This window comes from Equus przewalskii, chromosome 9 (assembly GCF_037783145.1).
Source record: "Equus przewalskii isolate Varuska chromosome 9, EquPr2, whole genome shotgun sequence".
Lineage (NCBI taxonomy): Eukaryota > Metazoa > Chordata > Mammalia > Perissodactyla > Equidae > Equus > Equus przewalskii.
In genome coordinates this window covers 37893182-37920218 of record NC_091839.1, presented here as the reverse complement: position 1 = coordinate 37920218, position 27037 = coordinate 37893182, and the positions used below count along the sequence as shown (strand labels likewise).

The 27037-nt window shown below is 47.0% G+C and overlaps 1 protein-coding gene and 1 long non-coding RNA gene across 2 annotated transcripts in view; one reads left to right on the top strand and one right to left on the bottom strand.

The window, feature by feature from the left end:
- Window positions 1-2544: 2544 nt before the first annotated feature.
- On the bottom strand, window positions 2545-19897 carry LOC139085551 (uncharacterized). The gene is made up of 4 exons (XR_011543910.1): window positions 19574-19897; window positions 16714-16774; window positions 11892-11991; window positions 2545-3258 (listed from the first exon to the last, which is right to left on the bottom strand). It is a non-coding gene; the product is annotated as an uncharacterized lncRNA (long non-coding RNA).
- Window positions 19898-23844: 3947 nt separating this feature from the next.
- Window positions 23845-27037, top strand: part of TBX18 (T-box transcription factor 18) — a 28741-nt gene continuing 25548 nt past the window's right edge. Inside the window, exons 1-2 of the mRNA XM_008513913.2 lie at window positions 23845-24583; window positions 25787-25991. Coding sequence (XP_008512135.1) covers window positions 24295-24583; window positions 25787-25991 — 494 coding nt within the window. The 5' untranslated portion in view covers window positions 23845-24294. The remainder of the gene's footprint in view (window positions 24584-25786; window positions 25992-27037) is intronic.

Sequence of the window (27037 nt, the reverse complement as noted above, 5' to 3'; positions counted from 1 at the left end):
ATCTTATGCAATACAGTAGAGACCAAGATAAATAGATTTTATGCATGGAAATGGGCATACGTTTTCTTCTAGGCCTTTAGTATCGGGGGTTGAGTCAGTTTTGTCAGGAGTCTAAATGGGTATGGAGGATGTTGCTGCTAATGTTACTCTCAGTGAACCATATGTTTCAAATTCCCATAGAACTACTTTGTGTTTAGGGTGGTGGCTGGTTTGCCAGAGGGTTTTCCTCAATATCTGTCCCATCCTCAGCTTTAGGTCTTTCCTTTGTTCCTTGCCTCAGATGGGTCTCTCTACACACCCTTGCCCCTCTGCAAGCAGTAGTCTGCTATTAGCTGTTGAAGATTCTTAGTCTGTGTTTTAAGGGAGTTGGGGAAATGCTTATTCTCTTGCTCTCATTACGCCTCAGTTTTAGGCAGGAACTGTGTCTTTGGGTTGTAGGGATGGGGTCTTCTTGGTAATCCTGCCCTGCCCCAGCTGTAGAACACATCTAATGGTCTAGGACCAGAGTTCTTGCTCCTCCCTCAGAGGTAAGGATTTCTCTGTTCTCTTCCACCAGCTGCAACGGGTCTTCACCAATACCCCAAGTGCACCAAGGGTTGCTGCCCTTTCCCTAGCAGCTTAAGGCCTTTGTTCCTTAGAAAAAAATATAGAAGGACCCAGGCAGGCATTCCTGACCCTCCTACTGTGGCTGCTCTTCCCCTTCCCCAGATCCTAGGATGGCTTTCTCAGGACTCTAACCCTGCCCTCACTGTTTTTAGTGAGAGCTTCTTGAGGTCTGTGAAGCAGAGCCTGAAAGCGATGCTATCTCCCCTTTTGTCTACTGCTTTCAGGCATTCTGTATTCTCACGCTATCCCACACTTGGCCTTCAGCAATTTGTTGAAGTTTTTAGCAGACTTTTTCATATCAGCTTGTGCAGCGTCTGGTAAGATCAGCCCCAGGTAATCCCTAATTGCTCCTGCCCTTGGAGGTACCTGTGTTTCCTTAGATTTTGGATTAATTGGTGGTCCTGTGATCTCAGATTTCTGATGGCTTCATTTTTTGTGGCTGTTGTAAGTTGAGAGCGATGCTCTTTCCAGCATTCTACATACTAAGCAGCATGAAGATTTAAAAATCATCTCAGATGATTATGAAGCAGGATGTCTGCTTCTGGCTTTCTTGCACTTGCTCTTATTTCTGGGTCCACCCAACTTTGGCACTTTCAGTTTTACATCTCTCTGGTCCCATCTCCCAGCTTGATGAGCTCAGCATTCATGCACGGCTTTATCCACTTCAGTTTTTATGTTCCATCTTCCTCTCTTCTCATGCAGGAACTCCTCATTTCACATACAAGTGAGATCATACAGTATTTTTCTTTCTCTGGCTTATTTCACTTAGCATATCACCCTCCAGGTACATTCATGTTGTCACAAATGGCAGGATTTTCTTCTCTTTTATGGCTAAATGATATTCCATTGTGTGTGTGTATCTATCTACACCACATTTTCTTTATCACTTCATCCCTTGATAGGCATTTATGTTGTTTCTATGTCTCAGCTATTGTGAGTAACACTGCAGTGAACATGGGAGTGCAAATATCTCTTTGAGATACTGATTTAAAAATGTGTGTAGCATTTTATTTGGCATGTTTTGGTAATCATCAACATGATCGCAGTCTCCTTTCAGACACATTTTCTGTATTCACGTTAGCTTCAAGCATGCTTTTAGTAATTAAATCCTTCAAATTAAATGCATTGGATACGTATTCAGTATTATGCTTTCCCTTATTAACATTTCTATTCGATTCATGCATACTGTGCACCTCAACACATGGAGGCATTATATTGTAGTGGTTATGTGGGGGGAAAGGGGGAGCTCTGGAGCTAGAGAGCCTGGATTCTAACACTGGCTCCATTACTTACTAGTTATGTTACTTGGGACGTTATTCACCTCACGAAGGCTTAATTCCCCTCATCTGTAAAAGGAGGCTAATGATATTCTCTATTACACGGTGATTAAACTAGACTAAGGTAGTAATGGCTTGACTATAACTTCAGACAAAAATAAGAATAGCTATTTTGTTTATTATTGCTATTATTATTATACTTACTCAGTTCCAAGTAATCTAAAGATTTTATGTATATTATTTAATTTTCAGAACAATTATATTAGATCAATATTATCACAGATAATATTTTACTTCTCTTAATATGCAGACACAATTTTAAAATGTTGTTATTATATAACCATAAAAAATACATTCAGTAACTACGCCCTGCCTAAATATAATTACTGGATTAGAATATTTGTAAGATATATTTAAATTTTATTTCTCAAAATGCTGATTTGATTACTTAGTCTTGTAGATGCATTATTTAAACATAGCATAACTTAAAGGAAGACTTCATTTGTTTAATAAAGAATATTGACAGTGTTTGTTTTGGCTTCCAATTAAATTCTTTAGCTAACATTCACATTTTTTATTTTAATAGATTTTTGTAGTCTTTCCTCAAACACGTTCTAGTGATTTATATTCACTCATCACATTAATGAAATAAATGTTAAATGATTAACTTAAGTGTTTATTTTAAAAAGTGACCACAGGAAAATATTTCAGGAGACAAATTTTGGAATGGTACCTATTCAAAGAGAAAGAAGGAAAAAGCTTTGTGGTATGTAGTATTAAATTCCACTGTCCCTGAAAACAGTCATCAAGCCTTTTATATTTGCTCAATTTATAATTTATAGATGTCACTGGAGTGCCAACTATAAAAACATATTTTGGAGGGCTGCTGGAAGTTCGTACAGGCAGTTTTTATTATTGCCGGATACATTAATTTACGTACAGGCGTACAGGCTATTTGCCTTTGGATAAATAATATGTATGCTCTGAGTCAATAATCATTTATTTGAGGACGAAACACTGAGGTGAATGCTGCTATACCATTGGTATGTTATTTCATTAACTCCTAAGAGCAATGCACAGAAGTTGGCTTTATTATTACTCCTATTTATACAGAACAGGAAACAGAAGTTCAAAGAGGTTGCATATCTTGACAAAAGCTCTTCAGCTTCAAATACTGAAGAAAAATCTGTTCTGTTGCTTCTGCATCAGGAGGCGATGAAGTCTTAACCAGTGAGTAGAGTGGTAGAGTGGGCCCTTTGTTGTTGTTGTTCTTTCCAGCAATTCTTCCTTTAGAAAACTCTCTCTCTTCCATCCCCAAATGATCCCACTGTCTTCTCTCTCTGATGTTCTATAGCATGGTTCTCCAAGTATGGTCCTGGACCAGCAACAATAGAATTACATGGGAACGTGTTAAAAATGCAAATATCCTACACCTCCTGAATTAGAATTGGGGCTGAGGCGGGTGTGGCCCAGAACTCTGTTTGACAAGCCCTCCAGAGGGTTCCGATGCACACTGAGGTTTGAGAATCACCACTCCACAGAAATTGCTCTCTAAATGATCACTGTCAGTCTTAATTCTAGATCCATTGACCTTAATCCTTGAGAAACTTTCCTCCTTGGTGGCATTTAATAGAATTTACCACTGACCTCAATCTTAAAACTGTCTTATGTTGTTTTCTAGAACACATTATTATCTGATCATCCCTTTTGAGACATCCTCACCAGCTCTCCTCTTCATTCTTAAATAAGATTTTCTAAAGTTCCTACATCCTCTTTTCACCTCTGCACGTGCTTTTGACTGTTCGTTTCATCAACTCCCACAGCCGCAAGCATCACACAGCTAACTGCTGACTTGCAAATCCCCATCGCTTCCCTAGACCTTTCTATTAGTTGAATTATTTAGACATTAACTCAACATATGTTTGTTACTGTGCAGCAGGCACCATCGAGTGTCATTTATTGAGGATACCCCAGGAAAAAAGATAAACATGGTCCCTGCCCTCAGGAGCAGATAAGTGAAATTTGTAAATGTCTGTAGACTATTAAACCTTGACGCTCTGAAGGCATTATCTCAAGATGCTCTGATTTAATAAAATCACCTTTCTCCCGCAAATTGATATTCCTTTTGAGTCAGATGTCAGTTAAAAGTATTATTACCCACATTGAAACTATCTGACTCCTCACTTTCCTTCATCCTAAATTTACAACCAATCCCCCCAAGTCTCCTTGCTTCTTTGAAAACATCTCTCACAAGCATCTCTGCCCCTCATGGCCAATGTCTTGCGTCCTGTTCTCATCTATACTGTAGGAGATTGTGGTCTATACTATACTGCAGTAGATTCTCACTTTTTTCTATTCTTTTTCCCATTCAATATACTTTTCACAGTGTGGTATATTTTCCTAAGATTAGAGATCTTGACATATCTTTGTCCTGCTTAGAAATTCACAAATAAACAACACACTCTAATGGCTCCTAACTAACTACAAAGACCAAACTCTTAACTAAAACATTTAAAGTCCTTCCAAATGTGGCTTCAACTTCCTTTTCCAGTCACGTGTGCCAGCCTCCCTGAGCTCCTTCCCCAATACACCACCCACTCTCTCCGCTATGGCTCTCCTGAGTAAAGTCACCATGTGGGGACTGACCTTATCAACACTTTTTCTCCGGTGGTACCCCACATCAGGACCCAGCTCCAACGTCATCTTTTCCGTGAAATCTTTCCCACTTCTCCTAACAATCCTCCTCCAAAACCAGACAAATAATAGCTCCCTCTTTCACTCTCCTAGAATATTTTGTTGATGTCACTAACAATGCCCCACTGGATTTTAAACAACTGGAGAGCAAGGATTATACTGATTCATTTGTGTATGCCTGGTATCTTGCTCAGTGCTTGGCACATTAGTAGGTGTTTAATAATAGAGGGAGAATTGATCTAACTCAGCTTTCATATGTTTGATTTCCATGTTGCAGCCACCTGGAAGCAGAAGAATTTTAAAGGAAGACAGTTCTATCTTCTGGATGCAGGCACACTGAAAGTTGGAAGAGGTGGAGCTGACAAAGAAAACAGTCTTGTTAGCACAGTCCTCACAGGCAGGGAGTTGTGGTCTCCTAGATGACAGCACATATAATCATAGTGCTTTATGGGGACGCCTGTTAATCACAAAAATGTTAAATCACATTTTATATTTTCTGTTTAAAGAGTAGGGAAATCAGCTATGTTTTGTTAAATAAGTATTTCAATAAAAATATCAGGACTTTTAAATTGCACTTATATCACTTAGGATTGGGTTCAGCAAATAAATGAAATACCAAAATAATATTGGCTTTAAACTATGGAATCTCATTTCTTTCCCACATACCTGTTCTCATATTGCAGCCTGGCATGGCACACTGAGTCCACGGTGAAGTGGACTGAGATTCGTCTGTCCTGTTGCTGGGCTTCTCAGGGCCTTCCCTCTCAAGGCAGCTAAGCATATCGATGATGGAGCCCCAGCAATTATGTCCATGTCCCAGTTCTTTCTCTTTCAGGCTTTCCAGAAGTTGTCACACCACCTCTGCTTACATTCTATTGACTACAAGTTAGCAAACGACCACACCCAGCTGCAAGGAGGCTGGGAAACGTAGTTTCTATTTCAGGGTTCATGACTCCATCTAAAGCTTGTGGGTTCCAATACTAAGCAAGAAGGAGAAATGGTGGTTTGAAGACAACCAGCATCTTCTTAACCAGTACTTTAAGCTTCTATTTTCAGAAGCATTCCCCATTATGTAGTTTCACAATCTCATTCTCCAACAACCCACAAAGGAAGCATCACCTGTGAATGACTAGTGCCCCTCCCACATCTGCATTGATAAAGTGTCACGGTACAAAACAACTTTCAGAATATCTACTCCAGCGACAGTCTTTAAACTGTTTATTAATCTATAAAGAGGTAAGACCAAAAATTGAGAAAAAAAACACTTAAAGATTCATAGTAGTTTGACATTCTGTGACATGCAAGCCCATGATCAGTATACTCATCTCACTGAACTGAGTGTAGACCAGTTCAATTGTCATTTAATTCACTTCGTCAGTCACATGCGGCACAAGCTGAGTGATGTCACGTACACCAAGGTCACATGTCAGTCCAAAATGGATTAGAAATTTTAAAAAATACTCCTTCACAGAAAGTTTGAGAAGCACTGGTCTACACCAATTTAAGGGAAGTGCTGGGGCCAGAACCTGGGGTTCCTGACTTCTGGTCCAGCATCAGCTGCCTTGGTCCTTCTCTGCTCTCACATGCTGGCACTGATGCCATCAACCCACATCTCTGACCACCTAGCGAGCTCCGAGCCATTCCTAATCGGAGCTCTAAACCCACTGAGGGTGCTTCTGAAATCTGCTTGGCCTGTGTCTGGACTCCAGTGTTTATGCGGTGGGCCCTGTGCAACTGGGTTCTCTGGGCCATTTCACCCCCAGCATTTGCCTTTACTCCCTCCTATCTTATCTTCAACGCCATTCTGGATCCTGCTCCAACCTGCATAAACTATAGAAAACTATGACCCTAATTCTAACTCTCACTCAGTGTTGAAAATGTTCATTACCTAAATGCCACCACTGCAGTGCTCCCCATTCCTCAAAACACACACACACAGACACAGATGGGAAAAACAGTTTAGACCCAACTCACTTTCATTTGAATCAATGGTCACCCTTTATTGGTCCGACCAAGTGGTTGAATTCTCTGAGTTTTTGTTGAATTTTCTCAAAAGTTTAGTTTTGGTGATTGTTCACATGAGTAGTTTTTACAGACGATTTGATAGGGCAGCTCGGTTATCAAGTTCCCACGGAATTCACATTTCAGACGCTGAAGCAATTCTCCAGGACTCAACATTTAAGATGGGAATGGGTGAGCTTTCCTTTAACACACTTTACAGCCTTCTCTACTTCTGCAGGTGTCTGCCCTGCCCCTGCCTCAACCTCTGCTGGTGAGCAGGCTCTCACAAACTCTCCTCGACCCGGTAAAAGATAAGCGCCTGATGGTTTCCTGCAAGTGCTAATTTGGCAAACACTTTTAGAGAACTGATCTAGAACCACCACCAAGTGCCACATCCTACTATAGTTAAATTATGTTTCCATCCACACAGTAAATGACTTTAGCAGCTGGAAGCAAACTTTGGCCGGGGGGTGGGGGGCTAGATCTCCACCAAAATTCCTGTTTTCACATATACTTATGGTGCCAAATAGCACACCAAAAAACATCACCTCCACACCACCTCCACCCAAAAGCCACCTCCACCCAAAAGAGTTGTTTCCTGTTGGATTCTTTCCTCATGCTGCAGTGCAGAACCACGCAGTTCCTGTGTGGATGTGGGGTGGGGAGCAGATACAGGAGAAAGCAGAGAGGAGAGAGTACAAAATCAGGGCCTCTCTGCCTTGACCATTATGTTATGTAGCACTTCACCATTTTAAAGCACTTTCAAATATACTGTCTCATCGGATCCACACAATCAGTTAATGTATTTGCCAGGGTCTGCATTACTTTATTTTTCAGTTGAGGAAATGGAGCCTCATAAAAGTTAAAGAACTTCCCCAAAGTCACACAGTCGGGAAGTGAAAGGATCTGCACCAGAACAACCTCTCAGCTCCGACTCCTTTGCTTGGCCCTGACTCCTACTTGGACATTTTTTGACATTTCTGTCTAAAAGAATATCAGTCAAATATTTTTACCTACATTTCCTTTGGGTATTATCCTTGGTTCGTCTCTGAGCATGCTTTCCATGCCCTGTTAATACAGCTAATTTATTTTTGATTTTTCACACAGTTCATTTGGCTATAAACACTGGAAGGTGTAGGCCGGGTCTTCTCTGTGGTCAGCACAGTTCACAGCATATGTCTCCTGGCACTCGATGGATCCCCATGTAGTTCCCCTCTTTGGCTACAGCCCTCCTTGGGTGCTCTGAATATGGCCAGTGAACATTAACCAATCAAACAGTTTCTAAGGGTCTGGCAGGCCTTCTACTCCCGCACAAGTTCAGGAATGAGAACAGTATGTCAGGCTATTTTCAACAATAAATTCAACTGTTCTAAGACCGGACAACACAAAGGTTTCTCTAGACTCTTTAGACTAGAAATGCAGATCAACATGCAATGTCCATCATCTCTGCTGGAAATGGAAGATTTCGAGTTTTCTTCTCTTAACTATACTTCTCATCTGGAAAATTTGAGAGTACTGGTGTTGACCCAACTATCCTAAATGGTATTACAATATACTGTTCGGTGAGAAGGTAACATGCAAGAGAGTGTTGGGAAAAGAACTTAACAAGAAGGCTGCAACCACTTTAGAAGTGTAAAACGCCATCCACAGGGGAGTTGGGACGCTAAAACTTCCATCAAAGCACATGAAAATGACATCAGCGGTCTGTTATCCCCTCATAAATGAACCAGACCTGGGCAAAGATGTTCGAGCAACGTCAGCCCTTGTCAAACCCATAACAAAGTCTGACATCTGTTAAATCATTAAAGATACAAATAAAATGTTAACCAAGACAGAGAAGGAAGGGAGAGTGCTGATAGCATGTATTAGGATTAAAAGTAAAAGGCCAGAAAAGACATGATTAATTCCTGGGTTCGGAAAAATCACTATAGCTTGTTGGCTAAACCTCCCGAAGTTCCAAGTCACTGGAAACTACTCTGGTAATAAAAACACTATGGAAATCTGTAATAGATGGATTTAGGGCTTTTAACACTTCTGTGGCTGTTTCCACAATAAGTGGATATCCTTTGGCTCTTCACATCCTCATCTTCCTCCAGACACCTCATTTCAATTCCACGGAATGTAATTCTCTCTGACCTCAGAGGGAACCTTGTCCTTGAACCAGCTCTGTAAGAGCAAAAACCGAATATTGGCCCACAGTACTCATGCTAGTTTTTATACCTGATTAAACAACGGATTCTAACTTCTCAGTCCTTTGAGTCTGGGGCATCCCAGCTTTGGAAGTTCCCCTGTACAGAAAGGAGAGGAGCTTCCCTTCAAAACTTGTGATGGAGAAAAAGCTAGGTAATCATTTAATTGTCTTATTTCCATTTTCCTGGGAAAAAAAGAAATACTACATTTCCCAGATTGCTCTGCAGCTATGTGGGGCTTTGGGATTGATTTCTGGTCAAGAGAATGTGAGCAGAAGTCACAAGTGTCACTTCCCGGCTGAGGAAATTAAGAACGGGTACACTCTCCCCATATGCTCTCTCCCTTCCACAGCAAACATGGAAGTCCAGATGGCACAGCTACAAGAAGGGGTCAGCCTGGGTTCCTGTGTCACCAATTGGAGGAAAGATGCCACCTGACCCACACAGGGTTCTCATTTAAGTGAGAAGTAAACTAGTACTGGGTTATTTCACTGTCATTCAGGGATTTGATCCTGCGATTAGTGTTAATTTCCATGACTAATAAATAACTTCTAGAATGTTAGAATTTTCTGAAATAAATAAGCCAGAGAATTATAAGATAAATGCACCATAAATGGATGGGGATGAATATGCATCCAACTGAGCTCAAGAAAATCTAACTGGTCTGAAGGGGAACGGAGACCAGCCTTCCTATGTGCGTGCATAGGGACTTCCTGCAGCTCTGAGAAGAGGTGCAAAGGAAGTGCCACTCCACACCCTTGGGCCTGCCAGTGAAGGAGGGGACCTTCAGAAGGGATGGCCAAAGTGCATTAGCTCACTAAAAGGGACTTTCCCTGCTATGTGGGGGTGGGGCTGGGGAAAGGAGAAGCAGGAGAGTGCACAGCAGGAGGAAAAGGCAAGTAATTTGGACCACCCTAGCCCAACTCCACACAGGCAAGAAGGGAGCACTTCAGCAGAGCCTCTAACATGCAAGACCCAAGCATGTACTCAAGCCCGGCATTGGGAAGTTGGGGTGACCATGGAGATAGTACCAGCAACCAAGGCAACAGGCAAGTTCAGCAACTTGGTGGCAGCCAGCAATAGCAGCTCCAGAAGCACTAGAAACTCCAGAGGCACCAGTCTTCCAGAGAAGGAGTGCAGGAATGCTGTGCCAGCTGGCCCAGACTGAGGCTCTGGCTGGGCCACAGCAAGAAGGGATGCTTGGGTGAGCTCCAGCTTAAGGTGAGCAGAGGGGACTGAGGGAGGGACAGGGCTGCAGACCCCGTAACCCAACTGGTAGAGGAAGCAAGGAAATCCCTTTTTGTGAGAATTTACTGTATCTTTCTCCCACCAGGGCTATTCTAGAAAACAGTCTACTGGTTCTGCCTGTAGCCCTATTCTGGAACCCATTAAAGCCAAGAGAAGAATCCACATGCATACACTTTAATGAAGTATAGCTGTCTTCTCACTTTCCTCCTACCTCCTTTTCCCTGCAAGAGCTCCAGGGAGTTGGCAAATGTGGCCAAGAAAACCATGCCACAGGAAAAGGCAGGCCTCTGTGAAGCCCTTTCCCAGGACGAGGTGGACCCCGTTGCTTGTTGCACACCACACTGCTCGACACCCACTATCTACTCTCATTAGGTGGGGAAAATTCCTTCACGAAAAGCCATCAGAAAGCCTGCTTCCCTTCTGCCATATTTTGTGAATTTGCTAAGGAAAGGAGCTGGAAATTTGTTCTGGATCATTCGGCCTGTAGCCCACAACCAACAAGCACAAGCGTGACTGTGTGCACCCTGGCTGACATGGAGACACAGCAGGACTTGACAGAGAGGGGGGCCCATGTGCACCAGTCCCCCAAAAGTTTAGTGGCCTCTGCCACACAATGGAAGAGTGTTAGCCTGCACTATTTTTACATCAAATTAGTGGATGCTACGAATAAAGGGTCAAATTTTATTTGCTCAAAAATGTTCATTGGGTACAGTGGTGCAGAACACTGGGCTAGCTCTTTTAGGAACGCTGTTGTAGATAACGTTCCTACACTCACGGGGCTTATGATCTAATAGAGGAAATAAGAAATACTTTTCAACAATTTTAATGTGAGGTAGGATGCGTTACATGCCTAAATGACAGAAAAAGAAAATGCCATGGGGGCTAATTCAGAGCAGGATGCGATTACTCTCAGCTGGCAAGTGGGCTCGGGACCATAAAATGTTGGTGCAACACGGCAACATTGGGATCATCTCATCTAAATGCGTCAGGTAGAAGCCAAAGGTTATAGACCAAGTCTCCAAGTCTTTGCCCACCCTGTATGTCATGCTGCTTCTCGGCAGCTTAAGCATAGAGCTGCCTCAACCTGAAACACACTGTCTGCTTTCTAAATTCAGTCAATCATTGCATAAACATCATGAAGACTATGACCTTGGGAAGCTTACAATCTAGTAGAACAGGTCAAACATGCACATACACATCTCCATACCTTTCTAAGATACAACTAACATTGGAAAATATAATATAGAAACTTAGATACACTAGACTGATATTTAACCCATGATCAACCTGCAAGATTTAGCAGGAGAAGGGTGAAAGTTTAATGGGTACTGAACAGGTAAAAGAGGGAAGAAGGAAGAGAGACAAAAAGAGAAGACCTCTGGGAGGCCAATCGCCCGACAGTCTTAGGTGGCGGATCCAGGACAGAGAACTTGTCTCCACAAAACCTAGAACCACTGTTGGGTCCTCAGCAAGTACTCAGTTTAAATGCTCTACACAGGGAGAGGGATGACAGGGGCAGGAGAGTGTCACCTTGTATTTAGCTCTTGCCCCAAACCCTCAATATTTAGGAGAATACTGACTCTCTGTAGTGACCTGCCAAACTGGAGTGCTCCAGTCCCCTCCAAAATAACCCTCAGAGATTTGTCCACCTCCTCTGGAGCTCATTCATGCTGTAACTCATCCCGTATCAGGGGGATCCAGACAGCTGCCATCCCCTCAGGTGACTAGGAGTGTCCATTGGGGACCTGTAGCCTCAGGGACCAACCCACTCATACCCTTGCTGGTTCAAGGCTAGGCCCATCTCACCAACACTCTCTTCTCTCTCCAGAAATTTAACCACTACGGGCAAGCAGGGAGGGTAAGGGAGCTCAGAGACCTTGCTCGCCTAACTGTACAGACGGGTCTTCAAGTCCGAACTTTCGCCTTCTCATTTGCTCTGAGGTCCAAAAGTAGAAGTGCCCTTGAATGCTGTGTAGCTGAGGAAAGAGAGAAAGGAAACTAACGTTTGTGTCATGTTAATGACAATAAAAACAGCAATAACAGCCTAACACTTATAAAAAGTTTCTTGGTGTCAGGCTCTGGAATATCCTCTCTTAAGCCTATGGGATAGATCGTCTCCATTTTATAAAGAAAACTGGGTCTCACAGAGAACGATAAAGTGCCTTGCCAAGGGTTATAGCAGAATACTTAGTGCAGAAGCCAGCACTGAATTCATCTCTCTCTGATTCCAAAGTTCTTTCCAGACCAAATTGGCTCTCCGTAGAGAAGCAGCTTTAGTCTAATTGTAACAAAGAAAAACAGCCCAAGAAGAGCGTCTGAGTGTGTTGGGGCTTGGGGCAAGGGGACAGCTGGTCTCCCAAATGGAGCAGCATGTAAAACGTACCATTGTTGCTGCTCCTAATATCATCTCCACCATCACTATCACTTTAGGGCATGTATTACTTACTGTAAGGAACTGATACGATTTCCCTTTGTGCTCAGTGAAGATCATGTTTTGGTTTTTACCCCTGCTGCTAGGAAGCTCAGAGACAAATCTAAAGCTTCTCTTTAATCACTGTCTAGTACTCCACATGCATATCAGAGTTCTTATTTTCTTCTCATCTTGACCTTGGATTGTGATTTCTATTTTACCTGGTTCTAATCTTTTACTCGCCATTTGCATATTTATTTATTATATGTATTCTCACGAGACTCCTCAAAACTTTAGTGGAATAATGTAAGGTATGCATGACATTAATTTAAAAAATAATTTACCTGGGTAGAGCTTTCATCTGTAGCATCACACAGATTCTTTAGTCCTTTGAATTCTATTGCTAAAAAATCTGAGGAAAAAATCAAGACACCATCTGGCTGCTTTTGGAAAGACAGAGGTAATCAAGTCTTTGATCTGCTCTGCACATGGACCGGGAGAGGGAGAGAGGACCAAATCTCCCTGACACAGACTAACATTTGCTTTATTAAACAAGTGTCTTGTATTACACAGAGAGTAGTGCATTATGTGGATGCACAAGAAAAAATATGATGAAAAGGAGATACTGAGCATACCGAGGACTTTGGGTTTTGAAACATTAACATCCCAGCTGTTTCTAATAATTTTTCTCTAACTGCAAGCTTATTTCCACAACATGTACTAATGTAACTGTAACTGCCCCAAAATGGTTTTCATTTTTTTAAATGAAGTCCTAGAAATAACTAAGCAACTGAGAGCCCATAGCCATCTTAGATCACTACCTCATACACAGGTTATTTCATATTCATTTTTTTTTTTTTGGTCTACTATGATTTAAGATGGGAATAGTTTGCAACAGTCGACCTACTTACAAATTTGTGAAATGTTGCTTTCAAAACAGCAACAAACCAAACCAAACACCACCACCAAAAACCAAAGAGAACCTCACTAATGAGAAAAGTCAAGATGGTTAATCGGTGGAGTGCCTAGGGGTTTTAAACGGGAATGGCAGTGGGAGAGAAGCTCATTCCTCGCCCACTGTCTGGGGCAATGATAATGGTAACAGGTTGTGGGAATTGACGGGGAAATAGCCACTAGTAGGCCCAGGGCTTGGGGAAATTTGTCTTTTTTATTTGAGGATTAGTTGGTTTATATCATTAAAAAACTCTGGGATTAACCTGCACTCAAGTGCAAAGAAAATGTATATTAAGATTCCTTGCAGGTTCCTCTTTCTAATTACCTATTATTTTCAATTGTTTCTCCCCATCCACGTGGATGCTTCCTTTCCTAGGTGGTTTTACATTTTTGTAAAGAGTCGGGAGACTTCTTCCTTTAGAGACCATTTCCGCGGAGGTTTGACAGTCAGAGGCCAAGGCTTGCTCTCTGGAGCTGCTCAGAGTCGCCTCCATCGCGTCCGCACATCAGGACAACCTGCAGAGCTTCCCTTTCAGCCTGGGTCCCGTCGGCGCTCCATCCTGCTCCGGCCGGGCTTCCGGAGTCTCCCGCGGCTGCTGCCCGCGGCCAGCTGGCCTGGTCGGCGCCGCGCCTGAGCTGCGGCACGTGCGGGGCGAGGCTGCTGCGCCACGGGCCGGGCTCGGGGCAGTGCGGCCGACGGGCCCCAGGGGCGCCCTGTGCCCAGCCCGGCCCGGGCCACGCCCCGCGGCCGGGAGGATGGCGGGCTCCGCGGACCCTAAAGAACTATGAGCCCCCTTCCTCCCGGAGGTCGCAGGCCGGGGCCTGAACGACCCCAAACCTCCGCCCCGAATCTGGGCGGGCTGTGAACAGCTACACCGCGGGAGGGTTGACAGTCTCCTGCCAACCCCCCTGATGCGCCTCCCCGCCCCGAAGATATTATGCCACCACCCGTCCGGCGAGCAGGATCACTTCACAAATGATGGGCGGCGCGGCGCCGCGAGCGGAGCGCAGTCGGCCTCCCCCGCTCCGAACCCTCCGGAGCGGGCGGGCCGCGGGCCAGGGCGGATTCGGGTGGACGCCCTCGGGGGAGGAAGCGGTGGGCGGTGCGGCTGCCAAGGTCAGGAAGCGCCCGGGTCCGCCGGGACCAGCGCGAGAAGGGCCTGCGCCGCGGAGTTCCGGAGCCCGGGGGTAGCCCGGGCTCCCCCGGGGCGCGGCCGCCCGGCCGCCGCAGAAGAGCGGGGCCCGCGCCACCGGGAACCAGAGCGCCCCGTGGGCGGGAGTGGCACTCACTTTGCTCTGTAACCCACTGTTAAAAGAAAAGTCTTAATTGCAAGGCACGGAAGACAGTAAGAGCCGCCCCTCCGCCTCTCTACGCCCTGCTGGATCTCCGGCGGGAACAGAGGCGAATCCGCACACGCAAGCACACGGGCCGCACACGCTGTGGCTGGGGTCAGGGTCACCCTCAGGGCTGGCCGGTCAGGGTGCTGCGGTCTGATGGGCCTGGGGATGTTTCTGAGGGTCTTGATGCTCCTTCTTACAGTTCTCTTCCGAGGAGCCAGGCGCCACGCCTGGAGAGTGCCGCCCAGGGGCCAGGCTGCGCGCCCTCCTCGGCCGGCGGGGGCAGGCGCAGGCGCGGCGCGGGCGCCCGTGCTAATCAATAAGGCTCGGCGGGCTCTGGACTGCAGGGGGCTGAGAGGCCTTTTCAAGACAGACGCCCCGAGAGATGATGTATTTATTCTTCGCACTTACTGTGCACTTAGCACCGAGAGGGCTGTTCTTTGCACTTATCAACAGGAACCCGCGGCTCCGCGGCCCTGACACCCTGGGGCCTCTGAGCGCGAGTCCGCCAGTTGCCGCGCGCAGCCGCCGCCGGCGCGGGTCCCTGGCTTCACCTTTCCAACAGGTGGCGAGGCGCCCCCGCCCTGCTTGACCCACGTGTCCCGGGGGTGCCGCGGCCGGCCACCTCGCTCAGAGGCTTGGGGTGCGGACTCGGCGGGAGCCGGCGTTCCGGAATGGGGCGTGTGCACCGGGAAGTGAAAATGCAGTCGGGCTCCAGACTCGAAGCGGCTAGAGCGCCGCCGCAGAGAGCTCCCCAGGGCGCCTGCCTTGATTTCCCGTAAAAAGGGTTTAGTCGTTAATAGCTGAGACAAATCTCCCTTTCAAGTGACTTAAGCAATCGGAGAAACTCCTCTAGAATCTAAAGAGGGTCGGAGATTGTTACTCCCTGCTCAATTCCCCCTTCCCCGCCAAGTGTGCCTCTCTAGTCCCCCTTGATTTCACTCACACACACCCCACTGGAGAATTCTCAGTGATGAATGAGGGGGTCGTTCAGGCGTGGCCATGCCTTTCTCCCCCAACATACTCCTTTTTCGGATAACTTTGAATCCGGGTCCGAGTCCGATCCCCGCTGGGACCTCCGCGGCCGAGCCCCACTCTCCCGGGCCAGGCGAGCCCAGCGGCTGCTGAGAGTCGCGGCGGCAGCGGGAGCGCGGCTCTGAGCGCGCTGCTTCCCGAAGCTGCCGCGACCCTGATTTATGCGCCTGCCGCTCGCGAGCACCCCAACGCCTTGGCTGGGTTAATTTTTGTCGATTGTTCCTCATCACGTTGAGATAGTTTGTAGCTTGGGGAGGGTTTTATTTATCACCCTGCACATTTGAAATACAGTCAGACATAAAAATAACTGACTCCGGGACTCTGGCGCAATATTGGAGCCGTCGGGGAATAATTTGGCTAACTGACTTGGAAGTTTCACCTTCTAAACAGAAATGCAACTCTCAGTCAAACTGTAAATCAGATTGTCTTCGGCAATGAAAAAAAAGGCACCAAACTCAGAAGGGAACGGAAACAGAATGAAAGAAAACGCAGATATTGACCAAAGCAAAAAGAGCTTCAGAAACCTAAACTGGGTTTTAATTTTAGACGCAGAGCCTTGTCGAGAAGGTGAATTCCTAAATGTTTTACCCGCCCGATCCGCCCCAGAGATTCTAAGTTGCCCCCGGAAACTGGACTGATTTTTTAACTTCTTTTTACTGTTATCGCTGTTTTGTTATTAAATAATAATGAATAATAAATGCTATTTTGGGGGTCCCCTTGAAGAGCCCTAATTATAAATGCTGACGAGGGGGCGCAGAATGGCCTGGGCGGGATAGGGTGGGAGCTCAGGGAAGCGACCTGAAACTTGGAAAAGAAAGAAATCAGAAATTTCCCTGGCACTTTCCTTGTTCCAAATTTCTGTGAATAGATGGAAAAGAACCGGAAAGTCTTTTCTGCGCCCCAGGGATTTCTCTCCCCCATCTATCTGGAAGCCCTCAATAATGAAAACTCAATTTCTTACCTGTCCACATAGACCGAGTAGTCAAAAGCCCGGCCAGAACTAGCCTTCAGTAAGGCAGGAACTGTAAAAGAAAAGAAAACCCATAGAAGCGACCACGCAGCAATTGATCACGAAGGGGAACTCAAAACACGACCAAATAAAACTTCTGCCCTAGAAGGGAGCGTCTGCTATTATTTTGCTTCATTTCTCCCCTCAAGTAAATTTCACTCTAGCTCAGCAAAGCGGGGATCAGCCCCGTGGGTTTCCCTATGCCTCCACAACCGAGATCTGAGGATGGTTATCTTGACGCGAACCCACAGCGACCTTACCTGTAGGTACCTGCCCATCCTTAGGGTATTTAAACAGGTATATGTTTGTTTAAACTTCTTTTTGAACAAGACCATTCACATAACTTGCTTCTAACATTTCTCCAAATAAACTGGAACGAGAGAGCTGTGACTCTTAAAATCCACAAATTAAAATTGAATTTAAAGATACCACAGGAAGCTTCAGGTAGGAAATTGGAGGGATTACTTTAAAATAACTTTGAAGGTTTAAGGAAAAATACTTTGGTAGTTTATAGTACTTGGTATCCATTGATAATATGGAATATGTAATATTAAATTATGATTGCAGTCAAAACATGTGGTTTCAAAGGCGTTAAATGAAATAAGATTAGATCTAATGTTTTGATAGAAAAATGATCAGCAAGTAATTGGAAATTTTTCTCAATAGCACATTGAATTGGTGGAGTTTTGACATTTGCATGATCCAATTCTTAATCTGGTGGCTTTTATATCGGCCCCAAGCTGGCTTTGCCCAGGTTGACATCTCTGCTTCTTCGGAGTGGAACTCAGCAACTGCAGCCTGTTCTGCTGACGGACAGCTCCTGTGTTGTGAGTAATCCCTTGCCAATGGAGGGTCTGCTGTCTGTTTCAGTATAACCAACTGGGAAATTAAAAGAAAAATGTTTGCCTCTCTACATATTTATTTTTATTTGTTATTGCTTTTCTTTATTTCTAACACATCAAGATGAGTTTTTTCTCTTAGAATCCCAAGCCACAAGTATCTCCAAAAAAATGTATATTTCAAAGATTAAATCTACAGCTGTAATACATACTGTGAACCCTATAAAATGCGTTTACAATGCTGACTTAAAGAAAGAAATTTATAACTTTCATATGTACCTTCCTTGTGCAATAGGCAACTGCCATATGTTTCCGACTTCCATAATGCAGTTTTTCCTGGACATCTGTAGCAGGTAGTGAGTGCTTCTTAAAGTACATTTTATGTAATTTGAGAAGGAACCCACACCAAAGACTAAAGGTTAACATAAAAAAGCACAAGGCTTTCTAGAAATGCTAGTTATTCTAAATTTACATCACCTATTATGCATGGCCTGAGATAGCTTTTTTCCTCCCCCTCTATTCAGGAGACTGCATTTGGAAATGCAGTAATTCAGAAATGCAGTATTGCATATGCTCAGTATTCTTTACAAGCAACATTTCCAAAACATCTAAATGTTTTTGTAGTGTTCCTCTTTATTATTCTTTAGCCTTTTGCTTGAAGATTCCCATTTGGCTCTTTCTGAAAACCCAGGTTGGAAGTATATTACAGTAAGACTATTTTATTTGAGATGAAGTTTAATATTTTTACATTGAAAAGGGGAATAAACACCCTAAGTTCTTCTATTTTCCACCTATCTTAATTGTTCATGATACTCTTCTTAAAGGATGGGAGAGTTCACACAATTAAAGGTGAAAACAAAACAAAACCAAAAGTCAAGTAGAAAAGTCATAGTTTGTTGTCAAAATTTTGCACATGTGTTTAAATGTAGGGTTCATTACCAATGCTAATACTATTTTTCAATAACGAACTTCTTTTTGTTCAGTTCTCAGTGCTGGCTTTAAATGTCTGTTAAAAGTCCTTTCATTCAGCTGAAACAGAAACGCCTCATCTGTCAGTACAAAAATATGAATAAATTCCAGGCACATTCTTCATTGTTTGTACTTTCAGCAGATTATATAAATGTGCACAAAATTTCCACAGCTTAAGAATTGTCGCTATCTACAGATGTGAAATATGAGAACAGGGCCCAATTTACAGCCAATTAGAGAGGGCAATAATTTTTATGAAAAGCTAAACATCATATCGAGTGATTCTTAAACAGAGTCTAAACAGGGATTCTTAGTTCCATTTTCAATTCATTTTAGTAAACCAGCAGACTCAAGATCATCTTTGAATGTAGGAGAAAATAGCATTACTTATTTAATTAAAGAAATATGAAGCTGCATATTTTAAACATCGTTTTATATAGCATAAGATATTAAAATGCCCATTAACTATTTAAAGAATGTTATTTAATTTCCTCATTCATTGTCTCCGTTAGATTTATGTCAGAACCAACCTGTTGCAATTTTGATATCAACAACGTCCAGCTACCCAGCTTTGGGTATTCATTTACATCCGGATGTTAATTTCGTTGCCTCCTTCAGGCCGTCTTGTATTTGGATCAGGTATTAGTGACAGAGACAAATGTGCCCTTCTTGGCCATTTCTGTTGCTAACCCCTCACTGTAGGGTTGTAGGAGTAGTGAGGGTCACTGAATGAGAAAGTGAAGGCGGCAGTTTTTCACGCACAGGGTGAGAAATTATTGCGGTATCACCCGGAGGCAGAGCAGATACTGCTGGAGATTGGCCACGAATGGGGAAGCTCACAGCCCCAGCCTAGTGAGATTTCGTGGGATCGCTTCACAGGTTCATTGCTTCCTCACCGCTCCCTTGTCTTGGTCAGTCAGAGACCCCTTCTCTCCCTTCCTTTCCCATTTCCCAATCTGGAGAACTTGGAGGTGAGAGGGAAGGAGGAGTGAAGACAAGCTTACCCTCAGAGCACATTCTCCTTTAGCTCTCCCCAAACCTCGCACCTCTCCTATGCCCCAGCGACAGATGAGAATTGATTGAAAACCCCACAGTAGGAGAGAATCTCTCCGGGCCCGAACTGAGTTTGGGCGCTGCGGAGTCCCGCAGAGCTCTTCGCTGGGCTGCGCGAGGAGTTTTTTTGTAGGGGACTGGTTCTCAGTGGATCCGAATCGAGATGAGACTGATTGTTGGAAGAGAAGAATGATGAACAGTCGCCAACACGTGGGGGAGGGGCTGTCTGTGTGCGCAAATCCGAGACAGAAGGAGCAGCGGGCAACTGCGGTTCTGGATCGCTTTCTCCACGGGGCCTGGGTTTGCGGCTGCAGCCGGAGACGCGGCGGGAGGAGGCCCGGAGAGCGCAGCGGGCCCGCCCCCGGCCGCCTGAATTTACCAGCGCAGCCTTTGTAAACTTACGCAGGTTGTAACTTATTATTTTTATTAACCAGATCAGAGGCAGAGGCGAGAAGAAGAGTGTGTGCAAAGAGAAGGAGGAGAGTGGGAAAGGAAGGGCAGAGAGAGGGAGCCCCAGCCGGCGTGTGTGGCGCTGCCTTGTGACTGCGGGCGGCTTCTGATGTCCACTGCCCCCAATTAGGATCTGGCTCCTTCACAGATTAAGTTACAAATTAAGGCAGCCAAATAAGTAGCCCCCTTGGTTGGACTGTACCCTTGCTCGCCCCTACTCTTTCCTCTATTTCTGTATTTCTCCCCAGGTTAATCTTTCAGCTAATAAACATTTTCTTTTATGCGTGGGAAGGAAGTCAGGATCCTGCCTGTTTGGAAATTCGGGGACCACCTGATGCGCCTCGAGTTCAACGGCCAAGAACAAACGCTCCTGTATGCCAGGGCTCACCTCCCCGAGTCAGGTCTTACGTCTGGGAAATCTAAACGTAAGGGTTAGAAATTATTATGGCAATTGCTAAGCGTAAAAGAAAAACAGGAAAAAAAAGTCTATCTAGTGAATGAAATCCTGACGCTTAGGATTTTTACATTTAGAATTAAAAAATAAGCAATTGTTTATAATACAAGTAGCTTATGTCAGGTAAGATGAAATAGCAAGCTCTCTCTAAACATGTATATATGGTTTACAGTATAAATAGTGTAAACAGACTCTAGGCTGAGAAGGCACAGCAGGAGCCGACAGAGAAAATGCGCTTTTTTTAAAAAAGAATCTTTTGGAACTGTCCAATTTTAAACTGCACCAAGAAAAATAAGAGGAACTGGATATGCTTTTTAAACGTCCGCCACCCCTCGTTAGTTTTGCTATCTGGCTTGACACAGATTCCACTGGGTACCGCTCTCCCAGACCTGGGGACTCAAGGCTCTTCTGTCTTCCTCCTCCCCTCAAGTCCCTGAGACAGACCCACTCTGAGAACGTTCTTCCCTGGGTGACTTTTATTTGAAATAGAGCTGGGCTAATCCTGCCAGAGGCCTGACAGTTTAATTCAGTTTTAATCGTTTCCTTAACGTAGCTCATACTGGGAAAAGACATTTTCTCTCTCCAAGTGACGAGAGGCAAACACTCCCGGTACATACGCCCCCACCCACGTGTACACGCGCGCAGGTGCACAGACGCGCACAGACACGTGTACACGCGCACAAGCACCGCACCCCGCAGAGCTTTTCTCCCTCCAATTCGAACCCTGTCCCCCTTTCCTTTGCTCTCTTGACTATCAAAATGCAAGGCCCTGGCTCGACCCTGGCGCGCGCATGCCACGCTTTTAAGAAAACACCTTGTAAGGGTGATGGCTTCACCACCACTCCGCAGGCCGTGACTCCGCCTGCCTGCCCCTTTCCGCCTTCCTTTCCTCTCGCGCCCGGGAGAGGTTCGGCGCCTCCTCCCCCAGAGCGAAGGTCAGGGTGTGCTGGGGTCTTCGTCTCTCTGCTTCACGGGGTCCGGGGCAGCTGGTTCTGCCGGGACCCGGGGCCTGAGCCGGATCCCACGCGAGCCCAAGGCGGCGAGCCGCGATGGGGCTCTATCGCTGTGGTTCCCAAGCCCGGCCTGGACCTGGACTAAAGGGACCAGCGCCTTCGTCCCGCCCCCGGCGTCCAGCGCACATCTGGATTATTTCTAAGGGCCACGTTCCATCTGACATTGTGGGTGTCTGTGAGGCCTGGCTTTCCAGCTAGTCGTCCACGTGAACACAAGTCCCCGGGTGTCCGCTCGTTGCCAGGTCTGCGCCGCTCGCTGCCCCGGGTAAAGGCGGAAGAAGGGGCAGAGGGATGCAGGAGGCCCTGGGCTGTGCAATCCTGAGAGCGCCCTGCAGGCCCGTGTACTCGCTTCTAACTCAGTTTGAGCTGCGAGGCATAGAAATGGACAAGAACGCGTCCACAAAGCCGGCTTCGCGACTGGAAAGCCGCCTTCTTCCTTGGCGGCCTCGGGTTTCTCCGGACGAGCAGCTCCTCCTTCCCCTGACGCGGGACCCGAGCTGGCCTGAGGGCCCGGGCGACTCCCCCCGCCCCCAACCTCAGCGCCTCCAAGTCTCCAAAGCCGCCAGGGCTCCTCGCGGGAGCCGTGGGGCACTCCTCCTTAGGGTCCCCGAGCGCTGGGCCTGGAGCTGGGCGCTCCGTCCTCGCAGGCTGCTCAGGCTGCCTTCAGACGCCCTCGCTGCGCGGAGCTCCGGGCGCGGCCTCCTGCCACGTCTGCACTCCCCCCATCCCAGTCCCATTCCTGGCCCAAGCCCTCCAGGCGGCTCTTTGCTCTCCCAGGCCCGCGCGGCCCGCGGCTAGGCTTCAGAAACCGGGTTTGCGCTTACTTTGTAGGCTATGCTACCCGCCCAGGGCGCCTGTGGAGCTTGGAGGCCCTCCGGGGTCCGGACAGCTCCGGACCCTTAGCTAAGCCTCCTTTTACAAGTGCAAAACAGCTCCTCCCTGTTGAATCGGCTTCTCAAACGTTTAAAAGCGGCCTCCTCCGCAAGGGTGTTACCCAGTCTTTTTTGACCCTGAGGCTGCGGGGCCCGCCCGGCGGCGAGTACGTGGATGCCTCCGGGCACCGCCCGCTCAGGTTCCCGCTCTTCTGGTCGCCTCCGGGGCACTGCGCGTTCCCCGAGCTACAGTAAAAAGATCGCAGTGGCAAAGCTACTCTCTGAATCACTCTACCGAAAGCTTCGAGAGAAGTCAGAGGTACTAGGGCACCCAACAGTCGTGGAGGTTGAAATGAGCGAGGGACAGAAGAAAACAATCCCTTGTCGTGTGTTTTATATTAAAGATTTAAGAGTAATATGCATCATGAATTTTATTCTACAAGATTTGCTCTATTTAGAGATTTGCTTCAAAACCATCTTTTTAAAAATCCTGACAAAAAGTCGAATTGAAACTGTAAAACAAACTGTACGATTACATGGTTAGTGTTATTCAATCAAAAAGCGTTGTTCTTTTTAAATTAGTTTTAAGGAAACATGTCTCTTGAAAAGCCTGAGAAAAGAAATGGCAAATTGTCAAAAGCAGGGCAAATATGAAGTATGTCAAATCACAGATACATTTTTAAAAACTGCAATGGAAATTTTATTGCATCTTAAAACATTTCACTTTGCGAAATTTTTAGGGGTTTAAAAGCTAGTCCGTATTATTAAAGACAAACAGAATTAAAAATCCCACGATCTACGTTTTAAATTAAGTATCATGCTTTGAAAGAAAAGGGAGGCATCGGAAAGGACGTGCTTTGTCTGACTGGTTCACATGAAGAACTGAGCGATAATGTAAAATTTTGCTCTCCTAAATTTAAAGGATTTAAATGCATCTTGAATTCCTTCTCCCTCCCCAAGAAAAATCCATGGAGTGAAACAAACAAATAAATAAACAAATAAGTCTAATGCCATGCCAGGCGCAGGAATGTTTAAATGAGAAAAGACCGGCCTGGTGGCTGTGAATGGTCTCTCCACTTCTCAAAATGTTCTGAGTTGTAGCAGTATTAAGTGACAAAAGGGTAGGACGGTAATTTAAGGTTTCTTGAAAGATTCTTGATATTCTAACTTGATGATCATCTCGGTTTAAAGCCAGGAGCCTCAGCCTTTCCAGGTCCTGGACTGGAGCTGGACTGGGCTGTGGGAGGCAGGGAGACTGACCAGGTTCAGCGCCGGGGGCTGGCACTTCCAAGCCAGATGGCGGCGCTTTTCACTCTTGGTTTTTTGCAACCTTGTAAGGAAGTGGGCGCGGGCTGCGCGGTGTCAGCGCCTCCTAATTGGCCGGCCGTCTCGGTGATTGACAGGGCCCCGGTCTCCGCCCCCGCCGCTTTATTGACACTAATGAGCAAGTTCTTCCCACCGCTCTCCTGCCTGGAAGTGCTGACAGATCAAGGCAACAAATTTCAATTACAATCCCTAATTTGTGTCCGCAGAGTGTTTTTTACCCATGTTAGTCCTCTCTGGCGCATCAGTCGAGGCAGATCTTGGAGCAGCAGGAGGAGGTGGAGGGGGTGGGAGCGAAGGAGTGCATCAGTGAGAGAGCGCGCGCGAGAGACCGAGGAAAGGAAACTTGGCGGGCGCGTCGCTGGTTCCTCGGATCCCAACCCAAGCGAGAAAGAGGAAACGCCAAATTTGTGTTTGCCCGCGGCGGGAAAGGGGTCAGATCTCGGCCTGCGGGAGGCCCCTAGAGTCGTTCACATTTTGGTGGGGGCAGGAAAGCGAGTGTGTGCGTGTGCCCGCGTGAGTGTATATGAGTGAGGGGCGGGCGGGCGCCGGCGGCGGGGATGGCCGAGAAGCGGAGAGGCTCGCCGTGCAGCATGCTAAGCCTTAAGGCGCACGCCTTCTCCGTGGAGGCGCTGATCGGCGCCGAGAAGCAGCAACAGCTTCAGAAGAAGCGGCGAAAGCTGGGCACGGAGGAGGCGGCCGAAGCCATAGATGATGGAGGCAGCAGCCGCGGCGGCGGCGCGGGCGAGAAGGGCTCCTCTGAGGGAGACGAAGGCGCTGGGGCGGCGTCCGGGCCCCCCCGGAGCTGCGCAGACCTGGAGCGGAGCTGCGGCTCCCGTGGAGCCGCGGGTGAGTCGGCCCCTTCCTGCCTAACTTCTTCCCGGCGTGTCCTCTCCCGGGTCGCGCCAGCCCGCACGGCCCCGAGAACCTGAACTTCTGCGAGTTGTGGGCGTGCGCGCGCGCGATGTCCCTAAGTGCCGGAGGCAACTCGCCGCACTCTCACTGGCCATGGGTGTCAAGGCACAAAGCTCGCCACCGCCCTGGCCGCTCTCGCTGTGCAACTCGGGTCACCCTGCCGTGGTTAAAATGCCGCTTCCAGCCTCGCTTCTGGGGCTGCCGCCGCCTACTCGGCGACCCGCCCGCTCAGCCGCTGCTGTTTGCGGCTCTCGGCGGTGCCGATCTGTGCTTTCCGTATCTGCCTCCCTTGGGGTTCCAGCCAATGGGTGCTCTTTTTTCTTTCCTAACTTTTAAAAGCATGGGGGTGGGGGGAACGACGGCATAACCCCCCCCGAAACCGGAACGAATGTCCTAAACCGTTAGGGCAAACCAGGAAGAGGGCGGCGTATCTGCAAACGTGGTTTCCCGAGGGGTAGCTGAGCGGTTCCCTTCCCTTCCCCTCCCGGTTCCCCCTGCCAAGGCCGACGGCGACCGCGGGCTTGCTTTCTGCGCTCCTCTGGCCCCTTTGCTGCTTGGCTGAGAAACACAGGGAGGCCGGGCCGGGGAGGTCGGCAGGAGAGAAGTCTGAAGAACTTTCTAGGGGATGCCTCCGGCCGGGCCCAAAGCGAGGCGCCTCGGACGCCTATCGCGAAGGGAGGCCCAGGCGCTTCGTGCCGGGCGCGGGGTCGCCAGGCGCTTTCGCTGCGTGCGCTCCGGGCCGCCGCGGGTGTCGGGCTCTGCACTGGGGATCTGGATTCAGGAACCCATTTCAGGCTCCGTAGGGCACGCAGCCCAGACCCCAGCGGCAGCCCGAAACTTATTTTGGGGCCTTGACAGGGCGGACGCGGGGAGGGTGGAGTGGACGCGGCCCGCAGGCCTCTTTAGGACTCCGGACTTGGAGGCCAAAGGGGACCCACTTGAGCATCGAGTGTACCTTTGGCTGGCAGAGCGGGTGTTTACCCCTGAGCCTGTTTGATAGAAGGACCCGATGGCAGGAAAGCTGCCCGTTTGCTCCTGGTCCTTTTCTTCTCCCAGCCGCCCTCGGGGATCTGTCTCCCGTCAGGCTTCCCCTCTGGAGTCCTCACCGGGTACCCCTCTCTGCCCTTTGCTGCCCAGGCGGCTGTGAGGACGGCTTCCTGCAGGGCGCTGCTCCCCTGGCGTCCCCGGGAGGCTCCCCGAAGGGGTCCCCGGCGCCCACCCTGGCCCGGCCCGGGACCCCGCTGCCCTCGCCGCAGGCCCCGCGGGTGGATCTGCAGGGAGCTGAGCTCTGGAAGCGCTTTCACGAGATCGGCACGGAGATGATCATCACCAAGGCGGGCAGGTAAAGGGCGAGCTGGCGCAAACGGCCCGGCCCTGGGTTAGGAAGAAGGGCCTGCAGCACGGTGGGGGCTCTGGGTAGCATTTTCGTACAAACAGGACAAGGCCCCAGGTAGTGGTTCACTTTTGAGACTAGCTTTGCCTCCCTACCCCAGAGTCCAGGCGGTGAGGGGCTCTGCCCCGCCGCCCTCCTGCTGGATGCTGGGGAGAAAGAAATCACCGTCGTTGCCGCAGCTGTACCGTTTCGGTTGATATTCCGCGTGCAGGGTAGCTACGGATTGGTGGTCATATTTATGTCTGTCCAGGGGTTTATTTGGGTTCTAGTTAGCGTTTCTGAAACTATGGGAGAGATCATTCCACAGTTCTTAAAAAAAAGCAGTTTACTCTTTAGCAAACTATGATTTACTTTTTCAGATTCAGAACTTCCAGGTTGATTCTTTATCGAAATATTTCCTGGCAAAGTGAGAACGTACTGTGTTGTGCTATTTTGATGTTAGACTAGGATAAAAAGTTACTGGAATCATCAGTAATACATGCTTAATCCCTGCAGAAATAATTACCCTGATTTTTACAAACCATTTTTGTAGATCCACAGTTATACATTTTTTTTCCTAAATGACATCCAACACATTAGCCTAAATTTGCTGAAGAATACAAAAAAAATTTGTAAGAAGTTATATCAGTTTTTTGCAAGTGTGAAATTTGCACATCCATTAGGTAATAAAATAAATGGATTTGTTTACCAAATCATATTAATTTGAGGAAGGTACAGGAATATTTGCATTTTAAAGTTTTCAATTTATTTAGTGCAGTGAAATTATGAATAACATCTTCCTTAAAAGGAAGTTAAAAAAGCACACACCACTCTTTCATGGAGTGTACATGGCAGAAACCTGGATAGCATAAAAGTATCCAAACTTATTAGAAATTACAAAAACATATTTTATTGAATCCATATGCTACCTTCTACATTTTCACAGAGCTTTTATTAATGATCCAAATTCAGTCTTCAACAACACAAAGCAACAGTTGTCTTATAAAGGATGTAGT